At 46.3% G+C, this 26,587-nt stretch overlaps 1 protein-coding gene across 1 annotated transcript in view; it reads left to right on the top strand.

Moving 5' to 3' along the window:
• OWL1 (DNAJ heat shock N-terminal domain-containing protein) overlaps nt 1-26,587 on the top strand; it is a 145,530-nt gene that overhangs the window by 68,324 nt on the left and 50,619 nt on the right. The window contains exons 7-9 of the mRNA XM_087372999.1: nt 3,642-3,726; nt 3,980-4,033; nt 24,985-25,065. Coding sequence (XP_087229125.1) covers nt 3,642-3,726; nt 3,980-4,033; nt 24,985-25,065 — 220 coding nt within the window. The remainder of the gene's footprint in view (nt 1-3,641; nt 3,727-3,979; nt 4,034-24,984; nt 25,066-26,587) is intronic.

Below are 26,587 nucleotides of genomic sequence, written 5' to 3'. Positions count from 1 at the left end.
GAAATTGATGGGAGGCTAGAACGCCCGTACTTAGCAGCAGTTTGATTCACTAAGCCTTCACAAGGATTTCAGACATCCAATACCATCACATAAGTGCACTTAATTCATAGGCATATACCAAAGGCATTCTTGTCTCTGAGTGCATTCCAGTAGCTATCCAGATGCATAAACTAAACACTCTGCACCCCATCTGCACTCACTGAGTGGCATCCATAGGCAACCAATAGTGCTCACCAAAGCATCAAGAGAGAAAAACCAGCACAGTACCCAATCACAAAGTGACCATTGTGACACTTCCAAGGTACCTGTGAGCCAAAGAAAGGGCTGCACACGAGGCCAGCCAAAAAATTGCAATAACCAAAATACCACTCACCAAGCACTGAAAACTTGAACCAAATCTTCAAACATGAAAAGGATGCTGTAGCCAATGTCCTTTTGCATTCTCAGCCAGAGAGAAGTGCAAATACATGAAGAGGGAGCATTCACAAGAGTCGACCAGCAAATTCAGTCAAAAAAGCCAAATTGGAACACTTTTGTCGCGAAGAAGTTGGAGATCTTGGGCTCAAATGAAGTGTGCTTCAGAGAGGACTGCGTTGAGCAGCTTTTGGGAGAATTTCATCGCCCGAAAGTGCCTCAAAACTGAGGAAAACCAGTCGACCAGCAAGAAGGAATGCTCCAAAGGCAGCAAAAAGTAAGGCGCCCAGCAAGAGGAAGGGTCCAAGAGGTTGAGGGAGAGGGGAGATGCCAAAAAGTGCTGCTCAGAAAAGTCGACCAGCAGGAAAGGTGATCGGAGCAGTCAAATCTACAAAACGCCTTTCAAGAAAAGGGTATCAGTGTATAGGGGAGGCAGAGGAGAAGCCATTAGGACAAACAGAGATCGCGGAATCCAAGCGGGTGAGGAGCTATGGCAAAATTCGTCACTCAGCTGTGTGAGGGTTGCAAAAGCATGAAGAAATTCCAGTTCTTGGAAGAGAAGCCTCAAAAACACTAGAAATAACCAAACCCATCTAGAAAAGTCAAAAACCACCTCTTGAATGCTCTCGAGTGGCCTAGAGTGGTTTGGGAGATGCCAAACCACTTGGCCCTCTAGGGTGTAGCATCTACTGTCTGAACCACTTCTGCAATCGCACATCCAAGTGCCCAACCAGCCAAGCACGGTTGAACAACTGCAAGACAAAGCCCTCAACAGCTGAACTCTGGTGCAATCAAACAACCAAACACTTCCCTGTGAGTTGCTTCAATCTATAGCCTCCCTGGCCACTGCCCAACATCATAAATCAACCCTTCTTCGCGAGGAAAGAAACCCAAACACAATAACTAGCCAGCAACCAATCAGGGAATGGCAAAAATAGGCAACGACAAGCCTTCTTCTATCCGGAATCCACAGAAGAAAGGTCACCCTGGGTGGAAAACCCTAGATCCTGCGGAGATAAGCTGATTCTGCCCTGGCACAGCCCAAAAGCAGCCTAGAATAGAACACCCACACCTGGAAAGATACCAAAACCAGCCACAACACCTAGAAAGCTCCACAAATCAGGTCAAAATCTCCTGCAAAGCCTGAAAGCCTGAAAAAGCAAGTCACAGTTCACCCGGAGCAGCCTGGTCAAGTCCAGAACTCTTGGAATAGCCCTAGAACCAATCGCAGGCACTTGGAACAGCCTGGAAGAGCCCAAAAGCAAATCGCAAATTGGAACAGACACCCTGGCAAAAATCGACACTTGCAATAGGCTCCTGGATCAATTGCGATTTGCTCTGGTAGGCCCTGAATCACCTGGAATTGGCCCCTGGATAAAATCGAATTTCGCTGGTAGGCCCTGGATCACCTGAAACTGGCCCTTGGGTAAAAATGAATTTCCCTGGCAGGCCCTGGATCACTTGAAACTGGCCCCTGGGTAAAAACGAATTTCCCTGGTAGGCTATGGAACACCTGGTAAAAAATGATTCGACTCTAGCAGCACCTGGTAGGCTCTGGCAACTCCAAACTGATGATCTGGCTCCTCTGGAATTGATTTGGCCAACTGCCTCCAAAAGAAGGGCTCCCCCCCCCCCTTTTAAAGCCCTAGGTTCCAAAAAGCAATGTTTTTAAATTGCACCACTCTTTTGGGCCCCCTGTTGCACACTTTGGCCCTAGGAATTAATTGCCTAGTAACTGGGCGCACATTCACTATTTCCAAGGGCCCACTAGAAATTTCAATTCCTCAAGTCCTACCCCATGGCCGGACCCTCGCACCCCAGAGGCTCAAGGCAATCACGGCAAATTACGGAAGTCGCAAATCAAAAGTCCCATAATTTCACGTCCTCATGACAGAGTTTATGGTTTTCAATCTTACGAGTGACTATCGTGAGAGTGAAACTGCACTATGTTGTGTTTTTAGAGGATGAGTTTGGGAATGTTCCTGGAGTCATCTAGTTATAGGCTATGAACAAGCCTCTACCAGGCCCACTTACCGACCCTCTAACCTTGGCATTGTGCCTGGCTAAACCCCCTCCTAATTTGCAGAAATATAGTGAGAACGGACTCATATACTTCTCTTTGGACGGGAGCATCCACATAGAAGCCCTTAGTCCCTAGTATACAAATATGAGATGTCTAACTCTAACAATAACGCCGATCGACTTGTGTATAACAATCAATCACACAACTTGAACTTCAACCTTAAATATAAGATCAAAGACTCAGAAACCTTTCCTAGTGACATTGTTGCTTAATCTTCAAAATTCTTTTTAGTGTTCCAAAGTTTGTCACCTTCCAAAGTCTTTTGGCATTCCCAAGTTTGTTCCAAAGTGTTTTTCAGTGTTCCAATGTTTGTTTTTTGACCCAATGAAGAAAATAGATTCTTAATTTGTGGGACAATGCAGATTTCTTAACTTATCATAACCATATAGCCCTTGCTACATGGTTAATGCATTGTATAGCTTTCAAAATTTGAAGATCTTGATCCCGATGTACAGAAGCCTTGGATGGTTTCCAAGTCCACCCATCACACACATTGGCTTAGTATCTGGATGGACGTAGTACACACTTTGGTAGCCATTTGGGGGACTACGCAAGGTCTTTACGGGCAGCCTTTACCAGGAGGAATGTTTTCTTGAGGGAGTGGAATGGCTCCCCATTCTTCTCGAAGACCCCACAGGGTTGAGGTGGCACTATCAACCTCAACCTTGGTTATTTTCAAACTTTGTTACAGGAGCTTGATTTGGATTTTTTCTCATGCTTTGTATGATGTACTTTTCCATTTAGCTTTGTTCTTGGAGATTTTTTCATACTTAATAGACATCTCTTTTTTGCACCCAAAAAAAAAACTTTGAAGCTCTTCTTACATACTTTAGGATTCAGTACCTTCAGAAGGCATTAGAGGGGCTAGAGGTGTATAAGATGATAAGAGGTGGCTTGTACGCTTTGAAATTTGGGAAAAAATGTATTTGTCATAGTGTGCTACAAATATCTCTGTTAAAAACACATGCTGTGCGGATATCATTTTGCAAATACTCGTTTGCAAGAATACATAGGATTTGGCGTTAATAAGTTGGATTTTGATGGGCTCATGAATTTGATTGTTTTCATGATTATGTAATTATGCCTTGCAATCATTGGTTGGCTGCACTATTTTCGTCTACTAATATAGATGAAAATTTTGCAGCACTGGCCTCGAAGTTGAGGTTGGTGGGGAACGAAGAATCTCTGAGCATAGTGCCTTTGCAATGTTTTGTACAATAGGTACACAGGTATACATTTAATTTAATTGGAACAATAATGTTGCTTTCTGACTATTTCATTTGGAAAACGGTTTTTTGGAAACAAGTATTCCAATTATATCCCTCCCTTTCCCTCTTATTTTTTCCTTTCGTAATTTACCCGTCTGATAAAAGCTGTGTGAGACTGATCGTTTGTTTTTTCTTCTTCAAAATTTAGTTGGGCAGGGCAGCGCTTTAAGGGATTGGTCTCAATACATGCAAACACTTCTTATTGTGTCTGCAGGGTATAGCTTGGAAATTCCGCTTTTCTCGAGGTGGACAGAAATTTATCATTCCTGTAAGTGGCAACAGATATTATGATATTGTTTTAACTTAAAAAAGTCTTTAATACTTTCCATGTTCACTTCACACATGCACCTTGCATTGGTATCCGCGTGAATGACACAATGATTTTATTGCTAATGTTGGTGACGATATCTTTAACATCCACACAAGCACTTGAGTCTATATCCAATTAGGATTTATTGTATGACCTTCAGTATTGACCTCGGTTCATATCCAGATTACAAATTTTTGTGAATGGTTTCAAGCACGCAAGGTACTTAATGTAGAGCACGTGATTGTTGTAAATTGTTCCTCTAATTTGTACTTTTGCTTAGTGTTCACTTCTAATGAGTCTTTTTGACAATGGAGGCAACCAAAGACAAGGGTTAGTACAAAGCAGGCATGGAATGGATCTAATATGTGGGGATAGATGTATCAGATCTCCCTGAGAAAGATATGGCCATTTGTGACAAGAAACTCCTAGACAAGAAATGGCATGAAGCAAAGGAGAAGACGGATGGCCTTCTACCAAAAAGAAATTACCTCAATGCTGACGCAAGGGAGATGAGAGTATCTAAATGAGAACATCTCTTTGTTGTGAGAGGGCTAATATACAGATTAAGAACAACATGAACATGAGGTGGAAATGAGCAGTTGGGAAGTCTTCCAAGATAGGAGAGATTTTTCAAAATATGTCCATTACAAGACATTAAGCATGAACACCCTACACTTATGCCACGCAGGTTGTTTCAGCACATCAGTGAGAAATACAGGATACATACTTTCTCACCCATGAGCCTGCACAACCTATCTGCACAGCCAGTAAAATGGTAAGATCCCCCATATAAGAGAGATTCAAACACTGTATAGGGTTTACACCCTACTGATCATGAGCACAAACCACATCAAAACTTTGCCATTGGCAATTGTAGAGCTGCAACTTGTTATCTTTGGTAGAGAAGCATCCTTTGTCCCATAGATATTTTTGGAACGTAGATAACATCATATGACATCGTATTCAACTCTCTCTCTCTCTCTCTCTCTCTCTCTCTCTCTCCCCCCCCCCCCTTCCCCCTTCTCCCCCCCTCTCTCTCACCCTCTCTCTCTGCTGTCCCTCGCTGCTCCCAGATCCTCCTGGAAACTCCCTGCTGTTCCGTTGCTCCCTCCTAGCTCCTCTCTGCCCCCTCCCTGCTGCTCCCCCTCCCTCCCTGCGCCTCTCAGCAGCCTCTGCTGTTTCTGTCCCTTCCCAGCTGATCTGCCCCCTCCTGCTGTTCTTGGAGAAGATAAGGGTAAAGGAGAAGGAAAAAAGGACAAATCCAGAAACAAGAAGGACAAGGAGAAAGGAAAGGGTACGGCAAGTACCAAGACCAGCTCAACATGAGAATGAATCGGTGGGAATTGGATTGAAAGCACCGCCACATTTCAGGACGGCACTACTTCAGTGCCCCCCCTTTGCTGGAGGCTCTTCCTGGGGCCCCCTTGGCTCACCTCAGTCTCTGCCTTTATCCCCTCCACCTCTCCCGTGGTGTATTCTCTCTCCCTCTCGCAGCCTCTCCGTCCCCCCCTCCCGTAGCCTCTCCGCTCTGCCCCCCCCCTCCCGTAGACTCTCCCCGCTCCCCCTCTCGCAGCCTCTCCGTCCCCCCTCCCCCTCTCGCAGCCGCTGCCCGCTCCCCGCTCCCGTAGCCTCTCACCGCTCCGGTAGCCTCTCCCCCGCTCTCCCTCCCCCTCTCGCAGATCTCCCGTAGCCTCTCGCAGCTCTCCGTCCCCCCCCCTCCCGTAGCCTCTCCCCGCTCCCCCTCTCGCAGCCTCTCCGTCCCCCCCCCTCCCGTAGCCTCTCCCCGCTCCCCCTCTCGCAGCCTCTCGCAGCCTCTGCCCCCCCCTCCCGTAGCCTCTCCGCTCTGCCCCCCCCCTCCCATAGCCTCTCCCCGCTCCCCCTCTCGCAGCCTCTCCGTCCCCCCTCCCCCTCCCGCTCTCCCTCCCCCTCTCGCAGCCTCTCACCGCTCCCCCTCTCGCAGCTCTTCCCCCCCCCTCCCGTAGCCTCTCACCGCTCCCCCACTCCCCGCTCTCCCTCCCCCTCTCGCAGCCTCTCTCCGCTATGCCCCCCCCTTCCCGTAGCCTCTGCGCCACCCCCCCCCTCTCGCAGCCTCTCTGCCCCGCTCCCCCTCTTGCAGCCTCGGTAAGGGACCTGCTGCCTACTCTCGCTTGCACTTGGCCTGCTGCCCCGTGGTCTGAGGGCCCTTGTCAGCTGTTGGCTTGCAACTGGCCCTGCGCACCCCTACAGCAATGCTGAACAAGGTCAAGATCTGCCTCTGCAGGAAATCGTGCACCTAAACAAGTCCTACAATGGCCCACAAACCCAAACAGTCTCCGAAGCCAATTGTGGGAGACATCACAAAGCGCATCTCCAGGAGTGGATTAGCAATTGACAGCCAACCAGTCTTGAAAACATCAGGTGCAATGGGCACCAATGCAGTTCTTTCTCCCGCAGCCATCATCTTTACTCCGACCACTGCCTCCCCCACCAGTGTACCACTCAGCCTGCCCCCCACAGGAGAGGGTCACAGTTCCTCACCCCCCACACAGCTCCCTTTTGTCTCCACCACTCTTATGTCCCCCCTTCCCCTCACCCAGCAGCCTTTCTCCACTCCCCTGCCATTTACAGCCAGCCTATCTCCCACGCCCCCTCAGCCCTACGCCATGTCCGAGTTCGCACCCCCCCGGGTCCCACCTGAGACGATAGATTACATCTTTATGGAGCTACATCGACTACGGGATCAGACCGTAGCACAAGATCAGCTTAGTCAGAGCATGTGCCAGGAGATCACTCACCTCCGTCAGGAGGTTGTCTCTCTCACTGCTACAGTCACAGCGGCCCCGCGCACTACACCAGAGGTGGAGGAGCGGATCGCTACCATCTAGAGTACGAGGTATCCCCCGTGCAAATTCACTCACCCCCTTAGCGGACGCGACTACTTTCGTGACCTCTACCCTCGGCCTCGCCGAGCATGGGATCGAGTATGCATGGCGCACAGGACGGGACCCCACGCGCCTACGGCCACTCATCATCCGATTCAGGGATACTTAGGCTCGACTTGCAGCACTCAAGCAGCGTGCTACACTACGGGACCACCCTACTATCTTCATGGATGAGGATCTCACACCTATGCAGGTGGAAGAGCGGCGCACCCTGCTTCAGCAGCCAGATGTAGCCCTTGAGGAGGGGAAGTGGGCTGTCGTCCGAGATGGCCGCCTATTACTTGGCCCTCGCTGTCGAGCCCCACCAGGTACTCCAGACACGGTAGCAGGCTCCCCCCCCAAATAGGGAGACATGGTCTATGAGATTCAGACTCAGCACACAGTACCCTTGGCATGCACCATATGGAACTGTAATGGTACCCTATGTTCTGACCCTGGGAACTTCTCAGAGTCATACACTGGACGCGACATCGTTTTCTATACAGAGACACATCAGAGCGCCGAGCGCCCTCTCCCCTCGGTCAGTGGCTATACCTGGGAGTTAGTATTCCGTGAGGAGACCAGATATACTGGGGGGGTCCGAGGATCAGGCGGAGTTGCAGTACTCCTTCGTTCAGCGCTCACGAGCTTGATATCTGTGGTTAGACGGGATGTCCATGCCCGTTACCTATGGCTCCGATTTCGACGCCCCTCCACACGCGACCTCTTTATTGCAGCCTGCTACTTTCCTCCTGAGACGTCACATTTCGCACGGATGCTACGTGAGGATACGGGGGTATCCCCCTATCTAGATCTCTACTCAGACATTGTGGAGTTCTTTAGACGCGGAGAGGTCCTCCTAGTTGGGGATTTCAATGCAAGGACACTACAATGGACTAGACCGGTGGCCTGCCTCCTTTGGTTTCACATGTTTCCCACATGGCGGAGGAGCCAGTGTCGTCGACTACATTCTGGGATCTCCTGCTTTAGCCCCATAGATCACTGACTTCGGCACTGCACCCTTACCCCTAGGAGCCGACCACACTTACCTGTTCTTTCATATCCTTGCGCCTCGAGCCCCTCCCAGCCACACCCCGCACTACACTACCTATCATGATATACACTTTGATCATAACCTCTCACGTGATTACTCAGCCCACCTAGCCTCCCTCCTCAGACACATAGACACCATACCCTCTCTAGATCACCGAGCCGCCCTTATCACCCACTCCCTTCACAATGCAGCCCGACACATTTTTCCTTCCACTACTCGGTCCACCTGCCCTCCACCCGCTGGCTCCACCCCTTGCAATAGCTGGTATGATGATGAGTGTAAAGCATTACGCCGCACACTCCGACTCACGACCCAGTGAAACGCTAGGGCCAACCCACATCTCACCAGGGATTATTGTCGACTAGTCCGTCGCAAGAAGCTAGCCTTGTTGCGCCAGAATGAGGATACGCTACTGAACATCCTGTTTAGTAGCAACTCCAAGGATTTCTGGAGGAAATTCCTAGAACGCCAATCCCCCTCCCCCCTCACAGACACTTCCCTCTGGCACTCCTACGCACGTACACTCTATCTCAGCCACCCCCCGTCCCACTTCTTGCACCCTCTTCACAACCCAGGGAGTCACCCACGCAGCGCTTAAGCTTCACAACGGCCGAGCTAAGGATCATGAGGGCCTATGCACAGAGTTTGTTGCCTATGGCATCAAAACTCTAGCCCCCATCCTGGCAATGCTGTTCAATGAAGCTGTCTGCCACGGGTTCCCCAGAGCCTGGACCCTGAATACTATCACACCCATTCACAAAGCAGGAGATCCCATGGATCCAGGGAATTACAGGACCATCATGATTGGACATGTTATGTCCAAGATCTATGCATCAGTGTTAGATGGCGAGGTCAGTGCTCGCGCAGAGGTATAGGGGCTCAGGGCATCCGGACAGGCCAGTTTCAGGGCGGATCACTCGACTTACGATCACATTTTTACACTTAGAGGGATCATTGAGGAGGCCAGACACAGGAGATAGAGAGTATATTGTTGTTTTGTGGATTTTCGCAAGGCATTCGACACCGTTCCCCGCGTTCGACTCGTCAGACGCCTATAGGAGTTAGACTACGACTCGGAGGTTATCTGGGCAGTAGTAGCTCTCTATGAGCGGGTGACGGGTCAGGTCAAGATTGACACCAGCTAGACCCCAGAGATCACGAGCACCATCGGAGTCAAACAAGGATGTCCCTTGTCACCGACTCTATTTGGCCTCTACATCGACGAGCTCGAGACCACCATCAGGACACTCGGAGGTGCAGGCTGCTCTCTTGCGGAGGCTGTCATCCAGATTCTCCTATACGCAGACGATGTAGTACTACTATCCTCTTCTGCTACTGGTCTTCAGCGACACCTGGATGGACTTCAGGTCTTCTGTGATACACATGACTTGAAGGTCAACCTTGGGAAAACCAAGGTAATGATCTTCAACACTTCCAGACCCGCTATGCACCGAGAGCAGTTCCTCTTCGCCGGTGACCCTATTGAGATAGTTGACTCTTACACATACTTGGGCGTTGTCTTCTCAGGCCCGATCTTCACGATGCGCCCGGCCATGCAGGCTAGGATCAGCCAGGGCTACGCCGCTCTTGCCAGGCTGGAGCGACAGTGCTAGCACTCCCACTTCCAGGACCCGCGGACCAAGTCTCTCCTTTTTGATTCTTTGGTCCGCCCAGCAGGCATGTACGGTAGCCCGTGGTGGGGAGCCAACCTTTCAGACACAGAGTGGGCTCGAGCCGAGCGCCTACAGATACTGATGTTAGCTCAGATGATCCGCAACAAACCATTGGTACCACACCAGATCATTCTAGCAGAGTTCGGCGCCTCACCCCTACAGCTCGATGCGGCTTTTCAAGCTATCACTTATCTATACAGAGTCTAGGATTTCAGCTCCTCCTCCGACGGTCGCCTCCGCCTACCTTGGCTAGCCCTATCCTCCTCTATGGCCTTATCCGTTGATGGGGACCAGCGATGCTGGTATAGTCGTCTTTCCAGTTGGTTTACCTGACTGGGCCTTGACTTAGGCCGGTTGCCTCCTTTTCAGTACAGCCTCGACGCTCCACCATCTCCCCTCTCCCCCACTGACCAGGAGGTCAACCGGCTCATTCGAGCGGATCTGCTCCAGCTCCACACCTGGTGGACATGGTTTCTTCACCCCGAGCTTCCTGTGAAGCTCGACTTCTACCGCCGACACTGCCTCCAGATGTCACAGGAGGGCTTCATCACACCTCCAGGTTACACACAGCTTCATCTACCACATGCGCTTCGGATCTCCCTCGGTCAGTTTAGGGTTTCGTCACACCGATTACGGATCAAGAGCGAACGCGCAGAGGGTATCCCATGAGAGGGCCACCTTTGCCCACTTTGCGACTTGCAGGAGATCGAGTCGGAGGAGCACTTTGCTTTCAGATGTCCTATCTATTATGCCATTCGAGGCCGGTACCACTGCCTCTTCCGTGACGGATTCGGTCCCCTCCCTCACATGCTGCAGTTCCTGGATCAGCGATGCCTAGCCGCTTTCTTACATGAGATGACTCGCCACCGAGATACCTCTTTCCGAGCACGGCGACACGTGCAGCACACACAGCGTGAGGACACCCAGCAGCCCATCACTGATTTCTTCCAGTCACAGGATACCTCTCCTCAATCTAGCCGACGACGCGGACGTGAGCGAGAGCCAGACCCACGACAGCTGCGCCAGCGGACAGACTCACACATCCGGGTCCATGACATCTCGTCTCTGCTCTGTGCCTGCCCACCGGGGTTACCGTTGCCCTCATCCACAGGGCCACCCGCCGCCCCCGACGACCGAGCTCGACTAGGCTGCGTGACGTTAGAGGTCAATCATCTATCGCAGGGTTTTTCCCAGCCTCCCATTTGACGGCCCCTCTATGATTGGTCTCTGACGATCACCACCTGCACATATATATTGTATCTCCCCCCTCTGCCCCATTTTTGGTGCCCCCCCCCTTCTTTTTTGTATCATCTGGAGGTAGACACATATTTTTTGTATCAGGACTAGAAACTTCATAACCTCTTTTTTGTAGAAACGGTTGGCTAGCCCGTTTTGAGACTGCCACCGTTATGCTCATTGTATCAGTTATCTTTAGTCTCATAGACCTTCACGGTCTCTCGAACACTTTAATAAACTTTCTTTCTTTCTTTCTTTCTAAGTCCCACCCCCTTTGATATCCATGCCATACCTACTCCCTTTGACTGGGCTTACTGCTGCTCTCCATTTGCCTTTCACCTACATGCTGTATGCATACTCACCACAGCAGCCCTTGGCCTCCCTGGATCTGCAATAACAGCTCCTCACAGAGATGCACCACATGTGAGCTTGAGAGGTTGAGTAGCATGACATATAGACATCCTTTGGTGTGACTTCCTCATGATCAGCTGAGGCTTGATCTCCGAAAGGAGGTAATTGACCTTCCACGGCAGGTAGCCATGACCCTAGGGAGCAGTGCAACTATGGAGGAGTATTGTGCCACGATGCAGTCTACTACAAACGAGACTTCCAAGTGGAGGTAGTGAAACAAGATCTTGCATAGGCAGCCATTTCAGCCACCATACTTCAGCGGCAATAGAGAGCGAATAAGGCTCTCAATATTTGAGTTCGTGGGACTCCTCATACTCCTCCACTATCATCACAGGTGCCACGACTTTTGTGACCTTTGCCTCAGGGGTATAGGAGCATGGGATCAAGGGGACTTGGCACGTAGAAGGCTATCCCACCAAAGACCACTCCCTGATGATAACTTCAAAGATGCCTAGGCTCAGCTGGCGGCGCTGCCAAATGTGTAGCTCTTTGGAATTGCTCACAAGTCTATATGGGTGAGGATCTGACGCCCATATAGTCAGACGAGAGATGGACCTTCCTATAGCAACATGATGCAGCCCATAAGGAGGGGAAGTGGGTAGTAGTATGAGAGATGACTCTTGACTGGTCCTCGACCGACACCTATTGGCACACTTTCATAGGAAGACAGGGTCCATGAGACTCAAAGGACCGAGACCCTTAGCTGCACTATTTGGAATTGTAATGAAACTTTGTGGGTAGAGTTAAGGAAGTTCTTGGAGTCATACATAGGACGAGATATTATCTTCTACACAGAGACTCACTAGAGCCTAGAGTGCCCACTACCACCACTTTGTGGATATATGTGAAAGTTCACTAGCAAGATGAGACTAGAGAGGCAGGAGTATGGCGATTTGATGGAGTTGCAATGTGGAGTACCTCGACCTACATGCCACATTCTTGTGGATTTGGATAAGAGAACACTCAGCAGCACGCTTTCATGGCAGTTTGCTGTTTCACCCTGAGAGACCTCTCACTTTGGCAAGGAGCTTCGAGAGGAGAATGAGACGCCGTCGTACACAACTTTGTGCCTGAATATCATGGACTTCTCGAGCCGTGGGGAAGTTACCCTTCTTATGGACTACAACTTGAGGACTGTAAGAAACTTCTTGCATGTTTTTTAAATGATTTTAATTTGTAAGACTGGATAAATTTGAGTCTTATAAAGATATATATACAACATCAGTACTATGTATCGATCATAGACTTTCAACATGACTAGATCATATTACATGACTTTGATCTAGATGAGACAAGTAAATCTTGAGGCTTTGCATACAAATGTTCCCGAGTTTCTTCATATGGATATTCCTTCATGGATATGTGCATGATGCATGACTTGATTGCCTACAATGGTTTGGAGTGATCTTCAAGTAGATTCACTTGTTTTTTGCATGGAGGAGCTCCCAGTGTACTAGACTACCTCATGGGATCTCTTGCCTTTGCCTTTCACATAACACATTTCTCCATCCCACTTGGAGCCTACCATACATACTTGTTCTTCCCACTCTCTATATTGAGCATACTCCATTGCATATAGATCACCTATGAGGAGATCCACTTTGATCACAAGTTAGCCCTGCTTACGCCTTCTATTACTCTACTATGCTTATTGATATTGATGATAACCCCCCTATTTGAGGATAGAGCTGACCTGATCACCGCTCCTTTCATGATGTTGCTCTCCAATCTTTTCCCCACCCACTAAATTGACTCAGCTGCCACCTATAGATCAATCCCCTGCTATATATACACATACATATACATGCATGCATGCATATATGTATGTATTTATGTATGTATGATGGCATGATGATGAGTATAAGACCTTGTGACGTTAGCTCAGATTGGAGACCAAGCACTGTCTTTCGATTGAGACGGAGAACAGACAAGATATCACCCTCTCGTTCGTCGGAAAAGAAAGATTTCATCTGCCAGAATGAGGAGGAATTACTAGACATTTGGTATAGCATTAACTCTAAGGAGTTAAGAGTCTTGGTGGAAGTTTCTCATGTGGAGATCTGCATTCCCTCTCGATGACCCACCCATTTGAAACACACACGCACGCACCCTCTATCGCCAGCTGACACCAGACCTCTCACAGTTACCCCACCTCACCTTCGTTTATTTTTCACAATAGGGAATATCAAGCCCGCAACCTTTTCCTGTGGCTCTGGGTTCATAGAGACTTTGGCTCTATGGAGGTGTCCCTATCAGATGTTTGTAGTGGGACCCTAGAGAGTGGGAGTGGATTGATGAAGGGCACCGAGAGAAGAGCATCCCCTTCTTTCGTTACACAGTTAGAAATGCCAGGAGATTTCAGCTTAGTTGTAGAGGTTGGAGGCCCTCTAGATCTCCTCATTGGGACAACTTTCACGTTTCTGCAAATGTGCAGAAAAACATTTGGAGGAGACTATGGAAATCCCTCAGGAATAGAAAAATCACTCTTCTTTTGGCTTTTTATTCATGGAGGGATTGCGGTGAACCTGTGGAGGTCGAGGTTCGGGGCTAACCGTACATGTCCTCATTGCCATTCTGCGATTAAGACTGTTCAGCATTGTCTTTGGGGGTGCAGACAGGCGAGGACGATCTGGAAGGGTGTTGCAAGGATATTATGTATTTTCCATACTTCACCCTTCTTTGTGACCTGGGGTTTCGTGGCTTGGCTTTCTCTTACGGGGCCTCAGGTTTTTTTCGAGGGACATGATTCAGATGGGGCTTTTTTGGTTCGCCGACACTTAGTAGAGCCATGTTCCCTACAGGATGTTGCTTTTACTCCTTTAAAGCTGCACATGCTTCGGTAGACACATCATGGGAGATTCTGGCTATTATTGCAGCTTGGCATATTTGGAGAGCTAGATGTACAGAGGCATTGGATGGATCACAAGTTCACCCCTCTCAGACTTTGGCCAGTTTTTGGACTGATACTATACATACCTTGATGGCCATCTGGGCGAGTATGCAGGGGTCATCGAGAGCAGCCTCTGCTAGGAGGAACACTTTCTTCAGAGTTTGGAGGGGATCTCCTTACTTCTTTGATTTTGTCTCAGGGTTGACTTGGCATTTTCAGCCCATCCTTGGTTATTTGCTAGCTCTTTTTGAGTTTTGATTTTCTCTCATGTTTTTATTGACATGATGTACTTTTGCATTGAGCTTGCTTTGCAGTTTTCATTCATACTTAATAGAAGTAATTATTTGCAAAAAAAAAAAACACGTAATGTCAAGCTACACAATGGCCGCAGCAGGCTGTAAATTGACTTAAAATAAGCATACGATCCTAAAAACTTGAGCTGTGTCTCTTTCCTCCAATTCTTTGCTAGCGAAAAAGCCTCGATGAGCTCACAAATCCTTTTATAATCCCCAACATAATAGCTGGACTTAGCATAATAAAATCTAGGATGGTTTCTACAGCATCTGAAAGGCTAAGAGGTCAACGGCGTTTTCAAACATGCAATGTTTTGCTGTTAACGTCCTGTCCATATCATTGATGATCTATAGGTTCTGGTATCAAGTCGAGATCAATTCAGTCTATTCTAGAAGCTAGGCTTTTGGTTCCATCTAGCAGAGTGGGACTCGCCTAGAGTCCATAGATTTGCAGGTACCGATGCACTTACAAGAGTTGAGAAGCTTAAGAGCAGACTCCAGTTAGCTGGAATAAAATAAAAGTCTTATGGTTTAGGTACCAAATAAACAATGTCAGGCGAGAAATGTTATCCAGATCCTAGGATCAGGAAAGATATAGAATGGAGATGTATAGTGGGTACAAGATAACTGAGAGCATCTTGTGCGTAAGTGACGTCTCAAGCCAATAGCTGCTTGGACTTCATTCATCAGAAAGCAGGGTAGTTACTATCATGCCAGCTTCAATTGCTCCATTAATATCTCCAATGGCAGCTAGCTTGCCTTTCATGCAAGCCCTTTAATTGGTCAACTAAGATCTACAGTGGCAGCTAGCTTTCCTTGCATGTAAGCCCTTCATGGGAAAGGCAACTAACATGAGATGACAACCTATAATGACACACCCTCAATTTTCTTAAGATCCCACATTGCCAAGGTTATTAATGTTCTGCAATCCTTTGCAAAAGTGTCTAAGATGAAACACTTCCAGAAAAACCAGCTCTAGACGAGAGCAACCAAACAGAAATTTACACAACAGAAAGCTGGTGTTTTCATGCCACAAATCAAAAGAATAGTCTTCTAAGTGTTTATGAAAGAACTAAAGACAATACCGAGCAGGTTATAGCATTGTCACTACAGTATGAGGCTGTGGGATCATATTTGATATTCTATGTTCCTATCAGACATTAGCCCACAGATGATGTATGTTACTCCTCCAGTAATCTTACCATTTGTCTTTTCCCCCCCCTGGGCGGGGGAGGGAGGGGCAAGACGAATATCAGCATTGAAACGTTCCATAATAGTTAAAACTTAAAAGCCTTAAAACTTAACATTGAGATTTAAACATTTGGAGCTTTGAAAATATCACATATAATAATGAACATAAACCTAACAAGCTGCAAATTGAGAATTGAAATGCACTTATGCTGCGACCATGCAGCATGATCATTGACCATAAATGATGCAAGTTCAAAATTCTATAATTTCAACTTTCTAGGTTCAATTTTAACTTGTGCAAGGATGCAGCATAATCATTGATTTATAATCCATGAATTAATGAAGTTCAAACTTCTATCATTTTAATCTTCTAAGTTCAACTTTAAAGCCAACATGAATGATTGAAACTTCCAAACACATTTTAAAAGTACTGTAAAATGACTCACCAAGACTCTTACAGTCCTGGCTAAAACATACAGATAAATGCCTGTCTTTTAGGTCTTTCACCAAAACATTTCATTGCCTGAACTGTTTTGACATCTCAGGGCTCCTAAAACGTGATTGCTAGTGACTGTGTTGGGGTCTACACAGGACATAATATAGCATCATCGTGAAAATTAAGTATCTCTTCCTGCATTACCAATGTCCATGCCCCCACCGGCAAAACCTGCCCCTACCTCCACAATCTTTCTCTCTTAAAGTATAGTCTGATCTGCCAAGCACAGCAAACCCTCTTCATGCTGGTACTGCTCCTAACATGCAGGTCTCCTCTCCATATCTAGATTCCCATATTTAACCGTGTAATACTAGGAGGCCTTTCTCTACACACCGGGCTATCTACATAACAGACAATGTCCTATTTGCAGGGTCTCGATAAAATTGTGTGGAAAGGCCCATAATATCCCCATATAGAGTCTTAATGTTTGCTCAAACCACTCTCTCTTATTTGTTGCTAGATGATAACCTTCCCATTTATACATAGCCCCCTTCCCATGAAATGTTGATTTCTTTATCTTCATCATGGCTTCTTCTTCAACTCCTCTTGAAATTGTTAGAAACATGGTGTTGACGAAAAGAGAGTGAGAAGGTAGGTTAGAGTCACGAGTGAGAGGTAATGATACTCAAATGAAATCATAATGGAGATGAAAGGACTCAGATGACTAAAAGAGCTTGAGCCTTTCATTCATTCATTGATGTGACATGTGAAGTACAAGCCTTTGTAGAATAGGCACACACACTCGTATCACCAAATGTATATGGGATAACTCCCAAAGTGACACGTGGCACTCACACATAAAACTACTACTAGTACATCACACCAAAACACACTCCAACACCCCCTTCTGAGCAAAGAGTGTGAGACCCAACATGCAAGGAGTAGACCCCCCCCTCCACCACAATACTGCAAAGAGCAAGTCCAACTATTCGACACCTCCCGTTTCTCAGTCAGCTTGCGATCGCAAGAGTAGATCATCACTCGTCCCCCCCCTTACTTTGAACTCGGTGGTCAATACAATCATACCAAAGTAAAAGACATACGATCATTTTTGGGGGACAACCCAAGGCAGAGTACCCTTATTGACTCCAAATACAATCATTTTAGAGGGACTACTCAAGGCAGAGAACCTTTATTGACTCAATTTAAAAACACACATCGTATAGGGCCTAGAATCCTAGTCATAATGTTCCATAGCAAAGAGGCCGTCAAACTCAGCAGTGGCTGCATGTATCTACTCAGGGGGATCTTCAGGTTCGGCTTGGTCTTCAACAATGAGATTGGCATGGTGCTTCTGTTGTTCTTGTTTCTTCTTTTTGAAGCAATGAGCTTCAACATGTCCTTTTTACAAAATCTGCAAATAATATTTTTATTCGTCTTCCATTTGCTTGTGGAAGCAAGCATGATCACGAGCAGAGGCAATAATGGCATCTTTATTACGGCGGTCCTTTTCAATAAGTAGAGCCACCATATCATCAAACGTGGTAGTGGCAAGACGTAGAACTTCAAGGGTCTGCTCAAACCAAGGTATCCCTTGCATACTCTTCATAAGGACAACCATTTTATCCTCATCATCTGGCGGGCTTTTCAAGCTTGAGAGTTGTTGAACAAGAGACTGAAATCTTGCTAAATGATCACTCAACTCTTCACTCTCTTCCATTTTCAAAACATAGAACTTGAGTTTCAAAAAGACTTTAGAGTTGGTGATTTTTTTACCAAATTAGCTCTCAAAGTGATCCCAAATCTCCTTAGCAGTTGACTTGAAATCCACATGATGAATGAGAGAGTCAGCCAAACAAAAACCAATGAGAGCAATTGTTCTTGTATTCTGTTGCTTTCAGATTTTGCGTTGTTGCTGATCAATGGTATCAAAGTGGTCTTCCTGAACGACGTCCCAAACTCCTTCACGCATAAGAAGCAACTGCATCTTTGTTTCCCTGTTGGGAATCCTTCCCCCTTGAACTTCTCCACGAGCAGGGAGCTTGAAGACAAGGAAATCGTGATGTAAGAGGGCTTCATGAAGGCAGGCAACGTTGTTTGGCTGAGCTGCGTGGGCAGCAATACCACGGCATGTAGGTCGGTGCGTGGTGGGAGCTGGAGTGAGGAGACTTGATGGCAGCGAGCTGAGGCTGATGGTGGTGTATTTGAGCAGTCGACTGTGTGACTATTGGAATGGCGACCAACGGATGCAGATTTGGTGTCGAATTGAGCGGCAAGGCGGCAGTTCCTCAACACGTTGTGTAGTGGCGGCAACAACTCTTGCAGTCGCCTGTTTCTCCACAAAAATGGCTTCAAACACTCGAAGCACTGAAAAAGTAGCTCAGAGGTAGTCGACTATGTAGCAGCACCACCAAAACATTGATTTTCAACGATGAAAGGCTTGACAAAGACCTCGGGTGACCATACGTGCACATGTGCCTTGAGAAGTGTGCCGACCAGCAAACCAAGAGGCCGCCAAGGGAACCTAGAGCGCTCAGGGTGGCAAGAAATGCAACCTAGAGATTTAGCAGATGACGTGGCAGGACATGTTAGGGTAGGGACGACCTGCTCTGATACCATGTTAGAAACATGGTGTTGAGGAAGAGAGGGAGAGAAGTTAGGCTAGGGTGAGAGGTAGTGATACTCAAATGAAAACATAATGGAGATGAAAGTACTCACACGACTTAGAGAGCTTGAGGCTTTCATTCATTCATTGATGTGACATGTGAAGTACAAGCCTTTATAGAATAGGCACACACACTTATATTACCAAATGTATATGGGATAACTCCCAAGGTGACATGTGGCACTCACACATAAAGCTACTACTAGAACTCCTAGTACAACTCACCAAAACACACTCTTTGGCTATTATTTCTCCAATAGAAAGTGGTAAGTCCCCATTAGTTCCCTTCAGAGCTGCTGTTTTGTGAAAAGTGCATGGAGTTTAACAACAAGAAGCTTTTTTTTTGTCATCTTTCCCCACTACAATACCGTTTCAATTTGTGGCTCCTCAATCCCAAAATTATCTTTTGTAGCTTTCCAGCAGTGTCCAATTGGGTGTTCCCTATATGTATGTACGTACGTACGTACTGTTTTGACACAATGTCCAATAGGTCTCTTGGATCAGCGTGGTGGGCTTGCATTTTTTTCTCTGTCTACCCATGAGGATGTCTCTTTCATGTGGGCTTTTAGCCTCCATTTTTCTGTTGATTCCAATGCCATCGCTTGATTCTATTCAGCTCATCAATCTATTTTGTAAGAATGGCATGTTCTGTTGTATAGCCTTGCAGGCATTCACGTGGTGGGATGCTAAGCAGGTTGAAGGAGCTTAGCAAGGGCAGGAGATCGAATTGCTCTAATACCAAATGATAGAAAATGAGGGAGCAGGATGCAAGAGAGCAAGAGAGTGAGCTGAACGTAAGTGTGCAATAGAAGAGATGAACAAAGTACAATAGGGGTAAGATTTTGTCTAAGTGACAAAACCTTATTCTATTCACTAACAGTAGCTAGTGAACTAACTGTGGTTAGGGGGAGAAACCTCTAAAGGAGGGAAAAGTGTCCCTAACCCACTTGTTGGCATTACATTGGTCACTGCCTAGAATATATCAATAATTCTAACAGCACTATCGACTCTCTGGAAAGATAGAAATCATAGTCTTTGGTGCTCCCGTTTTCCCCCTATACTATTTCTTCATGCACTCTTTGCAGCAATCTTTTTTTGATTGCTTGCAAACAGGTTCTTTTGATCATGATGTATATTTGTCATATCTTGACATCTTCTCTTGATGTACTTGAGCGGATCCTGCTTTGGGATTGTGACTCTTTAATATAAAAGAAAAATCTTTTCACGCTGTGCGTGCGTGTGTGTCTTAGATCTCTTCCCCGCTCGCGCGCTTTTCCACAGAAATAGAATCTAGAACTTTCTTTGCCAAGAAGGGCTTCACTATATACAAAAATGTCATTACTATGCTTGGGGAGACTAAGAATGACATGCTAGAACAAATGCAAATCGACTCGAGCATTCCTGTGACGTCGTATACACTTGAGTTACAGACTGTCAAGCAAGCGACATGCCAAGGGTAGCTCTCACTAGTCACTCTCCATTCCAAGCTTGGGAGAGCCCAGCCGGTACCTGCATCTTCAGAGGCGACCTGTGCAGCCATCCGTACAGCCCGCGTTGTTCCTTCTGTACACCCCGCTATAGTCATCCGTACTGCTCCGTACCTGCAAGTGCACCCATCTTGTACAACTTTGCCGAAGTTGTCCCTATAGCCCGACAGTACGGACTGCTTCTGTACAGCCCTCGTTAAGCGTCCGTACAATGTAGCGCAGGCGTCTGTACATCTCTACACATGCGTCGTACACTCCAGCCGTACAATGCCGTCTTTTCGTACAATCCTATAGATTTCCTTTTAAGAAGGATGGTGTAGTGAGAGCTACACGAAAATTACAGCTCATACACAGTGATGTCTGCGGTTCCATGAGGACACCTATGGTTATCTCTATTATGTTACATTCATAGATGACTTCACCAATTACACCTGGGTCTATGGTCTTAAGGCAAAATCGGAAGTGTTAATGCATTTCAAACACTTTGTGGCTATGGTTGAGAATGAGACAGGACTCGGGGTGCAGAGACTTCGCATAGATAGAGGGGGGGATTGTATGTCTCATGAGTTTGAGGCATTTTCGAAGGAGAAAGGCATCACGCATTAGCTTACAGTGAGGTTTACACCTCGGCAAAATGGTAAAGCTGAGCGCAAGAATCACACTCTTATGGAGATGGATAGATGCATGCTTACCAGTAAAAAGTTGCCTCACAGGTTTTGGCTCAAAGGCCTCATGTGTGCAAACTATGTTTTGAATCGGGCTCCCACAAAGGCTTTGAGGACAATCACTCCCTATGAGGCATGCAAGGGAGAACGCCTTCAGTGGATCGCTTCAGGGTTTTTGGTTGTGTTGCATATGCCCACATGCCTGTGGAGCTTCGACATAAGTTTTCAGATAAGGCACTTAAATGCATTTTTGTTGGGTACAGTTCACAAAGCAAAGGCTATCGTCTCTATAATCTTGCTTCCCGCAAGATTTTTGTGAGTAGAGATGTTATATTTTCAGAAAATTCAGCACATACACATGCTGAATTTACAATTCCAGCTTCTTTAGATGATGTTTTTGAGGGGATGCTTCCTATAGCATTTGGTTCCCCCCCTGAGGCTCATGCTGAAAATCAGAATTTACAGCAACTTCCTTCTCATCCACATGCCCGGATCCTTAAAGATGACATCATTGCTGCGTATAATCTTCCGTTTAACGGGATCCCATAACCTGTACCCCATTGCCACAGGCTGATTTTGTACCTCTGCAGGTTGTGGATGAAGTCGTCAAGCAAGAGATTCAAGAGATACACACAACCAAAACAGTCCCGAATTGGTTGCTACAGACTCTCAGGGAGAGTAGGCTTAAGGCCTCATTGCCTGACAGGACTTGTAGTGTAGGAAGGCATGCAGGGGGGCTCTTTCAGTTGAGACATCTTATGCAGGTACTCTTCTTGAACTCTTCTTGATGAAGAAGAACTTGACTCTTTTGAAGAAGCAAAGGATAATGTGCATTGGATGCATGCCATGCACAATGAATTGCAGTCCATTGAGAAAAATCAGATTTGGGATGTTGTGGATTTGCCACCAGGTAAGCATGCCATTGGTATCAAGTGAGTTTTTAAAGTGAAAAGGAAGCCAGATGGGTCCATTGATAGGTACAAGGCAAGGCTGGTTGCCAAAGGCTATGCACAGAAGAAGGGCATAGATTATGAGGAGACTTTTGCTCCTACATCCTGGATGACAACCATAAGGTCCGTTATTGGCTGCAAATTTTGTTTGGAATGTCCATCAATTGGACATAAAAAAACTTTCCTTAATGGGGACTTGCAGGAAGAGGTTTATGTCAAACAACCTATAGGCTTTGAACTTTCGGGTGATGCACACAAACTTTGCAAGTTGAATAAAGCTTTGTATGGGCTGAAACAAGCCCAACGTGCATGATATGCCAAGATTCATGCCTTCCTGACCAGCAAGGGGCTGCAAAACAGTCCAACGGAAAGCACCCTCTACATCAAGAAGGATAGGGGGGATATATTAGTCATCATTCTTTATGTAGATGACTTACTGCTCACAGGCTCAAATGAAGCTGTAAGCATGCATCTGCAAGTCACCCCCCTTGGGAAATATCAAGCCAAAAGACTCCGTGCCTTGCAAGTAACGAAAGATGCGTTTTAGAGCCTGCCAATGTGTTGTCTTTGGGCTGTGCATGTACCTGCTCACCTCAGATACTGCAAACTGAATATCTGGCTGTGTATTACACAGATAAATGAGGCATCCAACAGCCTGGCTGTAGAGTGTGGCATCCACTGATTCACTTGCATCATACTAAGTAAGCTTCAGCCCTGGCTCCATAGGAGTGGTTGTAGGCTTGCAATCCTGCATGTTGAATCTATCCAAGAGCTTTTGCACATACTTGGATTGAGACATAACGATGCCATGTCTCTCTTGTGTGAACTGGATCCCCAAGTAGAAATGGAACATGCCAAAATCTATCATGTCAAATGTGGCCTTCAATTCAGCTTTGAAATCTTTAAGTTTGAGGCATTTTGCAGTGCCTTGAACTTATCTTCTTTTGGTGATTGATCTTTTCCTTGTACATGACATTGGCACTGCAGGGGGTGTTAGAATTATTGATATATCTAGGCAGTGACCAATGTAATGCCAATAAGTGGGTTAGGGGTACTTTTTCCTCATTTAGAGGTTTTTCCCCCTAACCACAGTTAGTTCACTAACTACGGTTAGTGAATAGGATAAGGTTTTGTCACTTAGACAAAACCTTATCCCTCTTGTACTTTGTTCATCTCTTCTATTGCACGCTTACATTCAGCTCACTCTCTTGCTCTCTTACATCCTGCTCCCTCATTTTCTATCAAGTACCCAATATCGAACCCATACAAAAAACAAATCAAAACCCTGTCTCTGTGGGTGAATCCCAAATAACCAGAAAGATTTTCCAAAAGCAGCATTGGAAAATTTGGTGTGTAAATGTTGGCGCAACAATCCCAAAAAGTCACGTGTGTGAGAGCAATGCCAAAGAAGATGAGGCACTGACTGTTGTGGAGCCAAGCATATGTGACAAACAGATGGAGCAACATGTCTATGTGACGGAAACTGTCTAGATGGAAGGACTCCTAACAATATTCTCCAAAGAAAAACTTGATGTCGAAGTGGAATTTTAGATTTCCTAATCCCTCGCAATCTCCGTTGCCACCATTGTGCAGAGGATTCATATGCCAAAGGTTGTTTGCCCGTTGCGAAACCCAAGGCAAGGGCTGAAGAACCTTATACAAAGAAGAAACAGTTATGTGAGACAGCTTCAAGGGACGATACCCGAGCGCCTGCTAACCATCTGCATGTCCAACCATACCAGGCTTTGATCCCCCTTGGTCCCTAACACCATAGACTGGGTTAGGGCAAGTCAAGGTAGCCTACATAGTCTAGATGTAGTGTGTCAACGTCCTTGAATATGTGAGAATACGTGAGCACTTAGAAAGATGCATCAAGCTAGAGAGGGGTGGCCCCAAACTTTGCTAGCAATGTATGGCGTTGGACTGATGACTTGCTATGGATCGTTCGTGCAAGAATTAGAACATGTAGTCTTTCTATACGGGAATAGTCTACTCCGATAGATTTGTCTCCCAAAGGGATTCCCACGCATCCCAATTGGGCAAACAAGAGAGTCGAATAGGAGAGACTTGGTGCTGGGGTCTTGAAAGTGGGACTAACAGCGTTGACGTTTGAGTCTGGCAAGTACAGCATACCCTCTGCTCAATCGGTGCATAAAGCTAGTCTTTGAAGAACGAGAACCCCTAGGTACGTATAGGATGCGACCATCTCATTTGGTGCCTTGTTGAAGGTGATGAGCCCATCAACATATAAGCAAAACAAGGGCGATGTTAATGAGCAACCCTGTTTCACTCCATCATGCTCATCATCTCCTCTATCCACCGACATGCCCGATCATAACGGTCCGGTAGTTTTCTAGCATCATGGAATCCCTTGCCTTATGGATTGGGATGATGGTGCTGAGGGTCCAAGTGTGAGGGAGAATATTTCTCTGCTGTTAAGAGATACCCTTCAATATGGGGGACAAATGTAGGATATTGAGGCAGATGAGTGATTGCAGAACACGACTTAAAGCTGGGTGAAGTTTCCAGAACATAACTGGGCATCTTGCGGAGAAATTCGATACCTTCATGTCTAGAAATAGGGTCTTCCACTAGGAATTTTAGCTCTGAAGCTATAATAGAGGAGACTAACATGTTGGGTTGGAGAGCTGACACAGATTTCCAGTTATGTGAGTTGCACTTTCTACATTGTGGCTGTGTATTCCACAAGCTTTGACTGAAAACCCAAACATGTGTTGATCCTCAGTTGGGTGAGATCTGTGACTGCATGGATCCAATAGCCTTACTGCTTAAATAAAACGTTGAATCTAAGAAGGATGTGCCTTTAATGCCTTTGCTACCTTTAATTGGGAAGTGAGCACAACATGAGAATATGGAAAAGTCATTGCTCATATTTACTTTCATAGTGAGCTCAATTTGAATGCAGCTGTGGAGATCGTAGTGCATATTGAATTCTGATGAACTTTTCTTGCTTTGCATTTGTAATTGAGCTTAATTGATATTAGGCGTTGCGAGTTTATATGCTGGCTATCTTCTTGATCAAAATTTATTCTGTCAGGTTCTACTATCAAGAACTGTGAACCCTTTTGCTGCTGCAGGGGCATTGATAATTCCTTCTTCTCTTTACGCCTTTGTTAAGGTATGTGCTTTTGGTGTTTAGAGGTAATGGAAGGCAAGTTTTCTGCAAATGATTAGATATTTAATATGTTATGGGATGATAGCAATACTGTTCTTTTGAAGTGTGGGATCAGTCTATTTTCAACCTACAAATGCAATGATGCTTATAGTGCTATTTTATGGGGCTTGGAACAAGCTCATTCTCTGTATAGTATTGGTGATGTGTTATCTTCAAGATGGCCGGAAGGAATGGGTTCTAGGTTCATGAAATATATGATGGGGCTAGCCTTGCCTCTAAAGTTACCACTTGATTGTTGAGCTTGCAACTCCTGCAACAGACTGTGCTTGATAGTTTAACGAGATTTTTGTGAAAGTAGGAGCACAGCAGTTGCATTTACTATTAGCGGAATTATCGGATGGCCCTGTGTGATTATATTTCCATGGTTGAACTGCCAGGTTTAAGTAACATCGTTGTGATGTTGGGATAGTTGGCCTCTAACAATTCATGTCGGATATAATTATTCCTTTCATCTTATCATATGGTTTTTGTTGGGATAATCATGATTGAGCACACAATGGGCCTTTGGGCTGGTGGTCCAAGGATATGGTCATTCAATTTAGAACATAAACTGTTTATGCATTTCCTTCCCTACTTTGGCTCACACCAGCGTAACACGTTATTGGAAACATCCCTAATGCAAACACACTTTGCATAGGATCAATCAAGATTGATATTTGTGTAATGAGGACGTGAAAAGTGATGTAAAGTATCTTCGTAACCCAACCTACGCTTAACCCAAGGTTAACCATGGTTAAGTGCTGTAATAGGTTGGCCGTGAGGGATTGGCTAGAGGAAGTGCACACTTCCTAGAAGTTCCTAAGGGCAAAGTCTAGGTGCACCACTAGGTCCTAGGGGCAAGGCAAAGGCTTTAAAAGAGGGGTCTAAAAGTTGGGCCCAAGGACAACCAACGTTGTCCTTGGTATGGGGGTTAGGACTTTAATGAAGGGGCAAATGGCAAGGAGGAGATGCCATTTGTCATGCATGTGTATGCATGCCCTTCCCCCACCTTCCATCTCTCTCCCCTCACTCTCCCAGAGGTGTTGGACGTTTTCAGTTGTTCTTGTGCAGTTTTTGGGCTGTTTGAGCTGTTTCAAGCATGTTTTCAGCTGTTTTAAGCCGTTTTCACTGTGTTTTGATTGTTCCAAGGCTAGTACGCACTTCTAGGAAGCGCTAGAAGTCATTTCTGAACTTTTTGAAGATGTTCGTACGGATTGTACGGACTTCCACACGGTTGTATGGAATCCGTATAGACGTGTTCAGCTGCCTCCAGCAGGTGCCTAGGGTTGTCTTTTGCTGTGTTGGACCTTTGTGCACATGTTTTTGGCTGCGTGGTGGCTTTTGGAGCTGTTTTGGACCAGTGCAGGCTGTAGGAGGAACTTTTCCTATTGCTTTTGGCACCTTCTCTTAGGAGGACTCAGGCACAGATCCCGAGGCAATCATTTCGGGGCTGATCTGTGAACCATCTTTCCTCTACAGCTCTTTC

The sequence above is a fragment of the Dipteris shenzhenensis genome, chromosome 3 (assembly GCF_047967505.1).
Source record: "Dipteris shenzhenensis isolate YYH24624 ecotype China chromosome 3, Dip_SZ_1.0, whole genome shotgun sequence".
Taxonomy (NCBI): Eukaryota; Viridiplantae; Streptophyta; class Polypodiopsida; order Gleicheniales; family Dipteridaceae; genus Dipteris; species Dipteris shenzhenensis.
The sequence above is the reverse complement of the archived record's forward strand: the minus strand, read 5'-3'. Positions and strand labels throughout refer to the sequence as shown.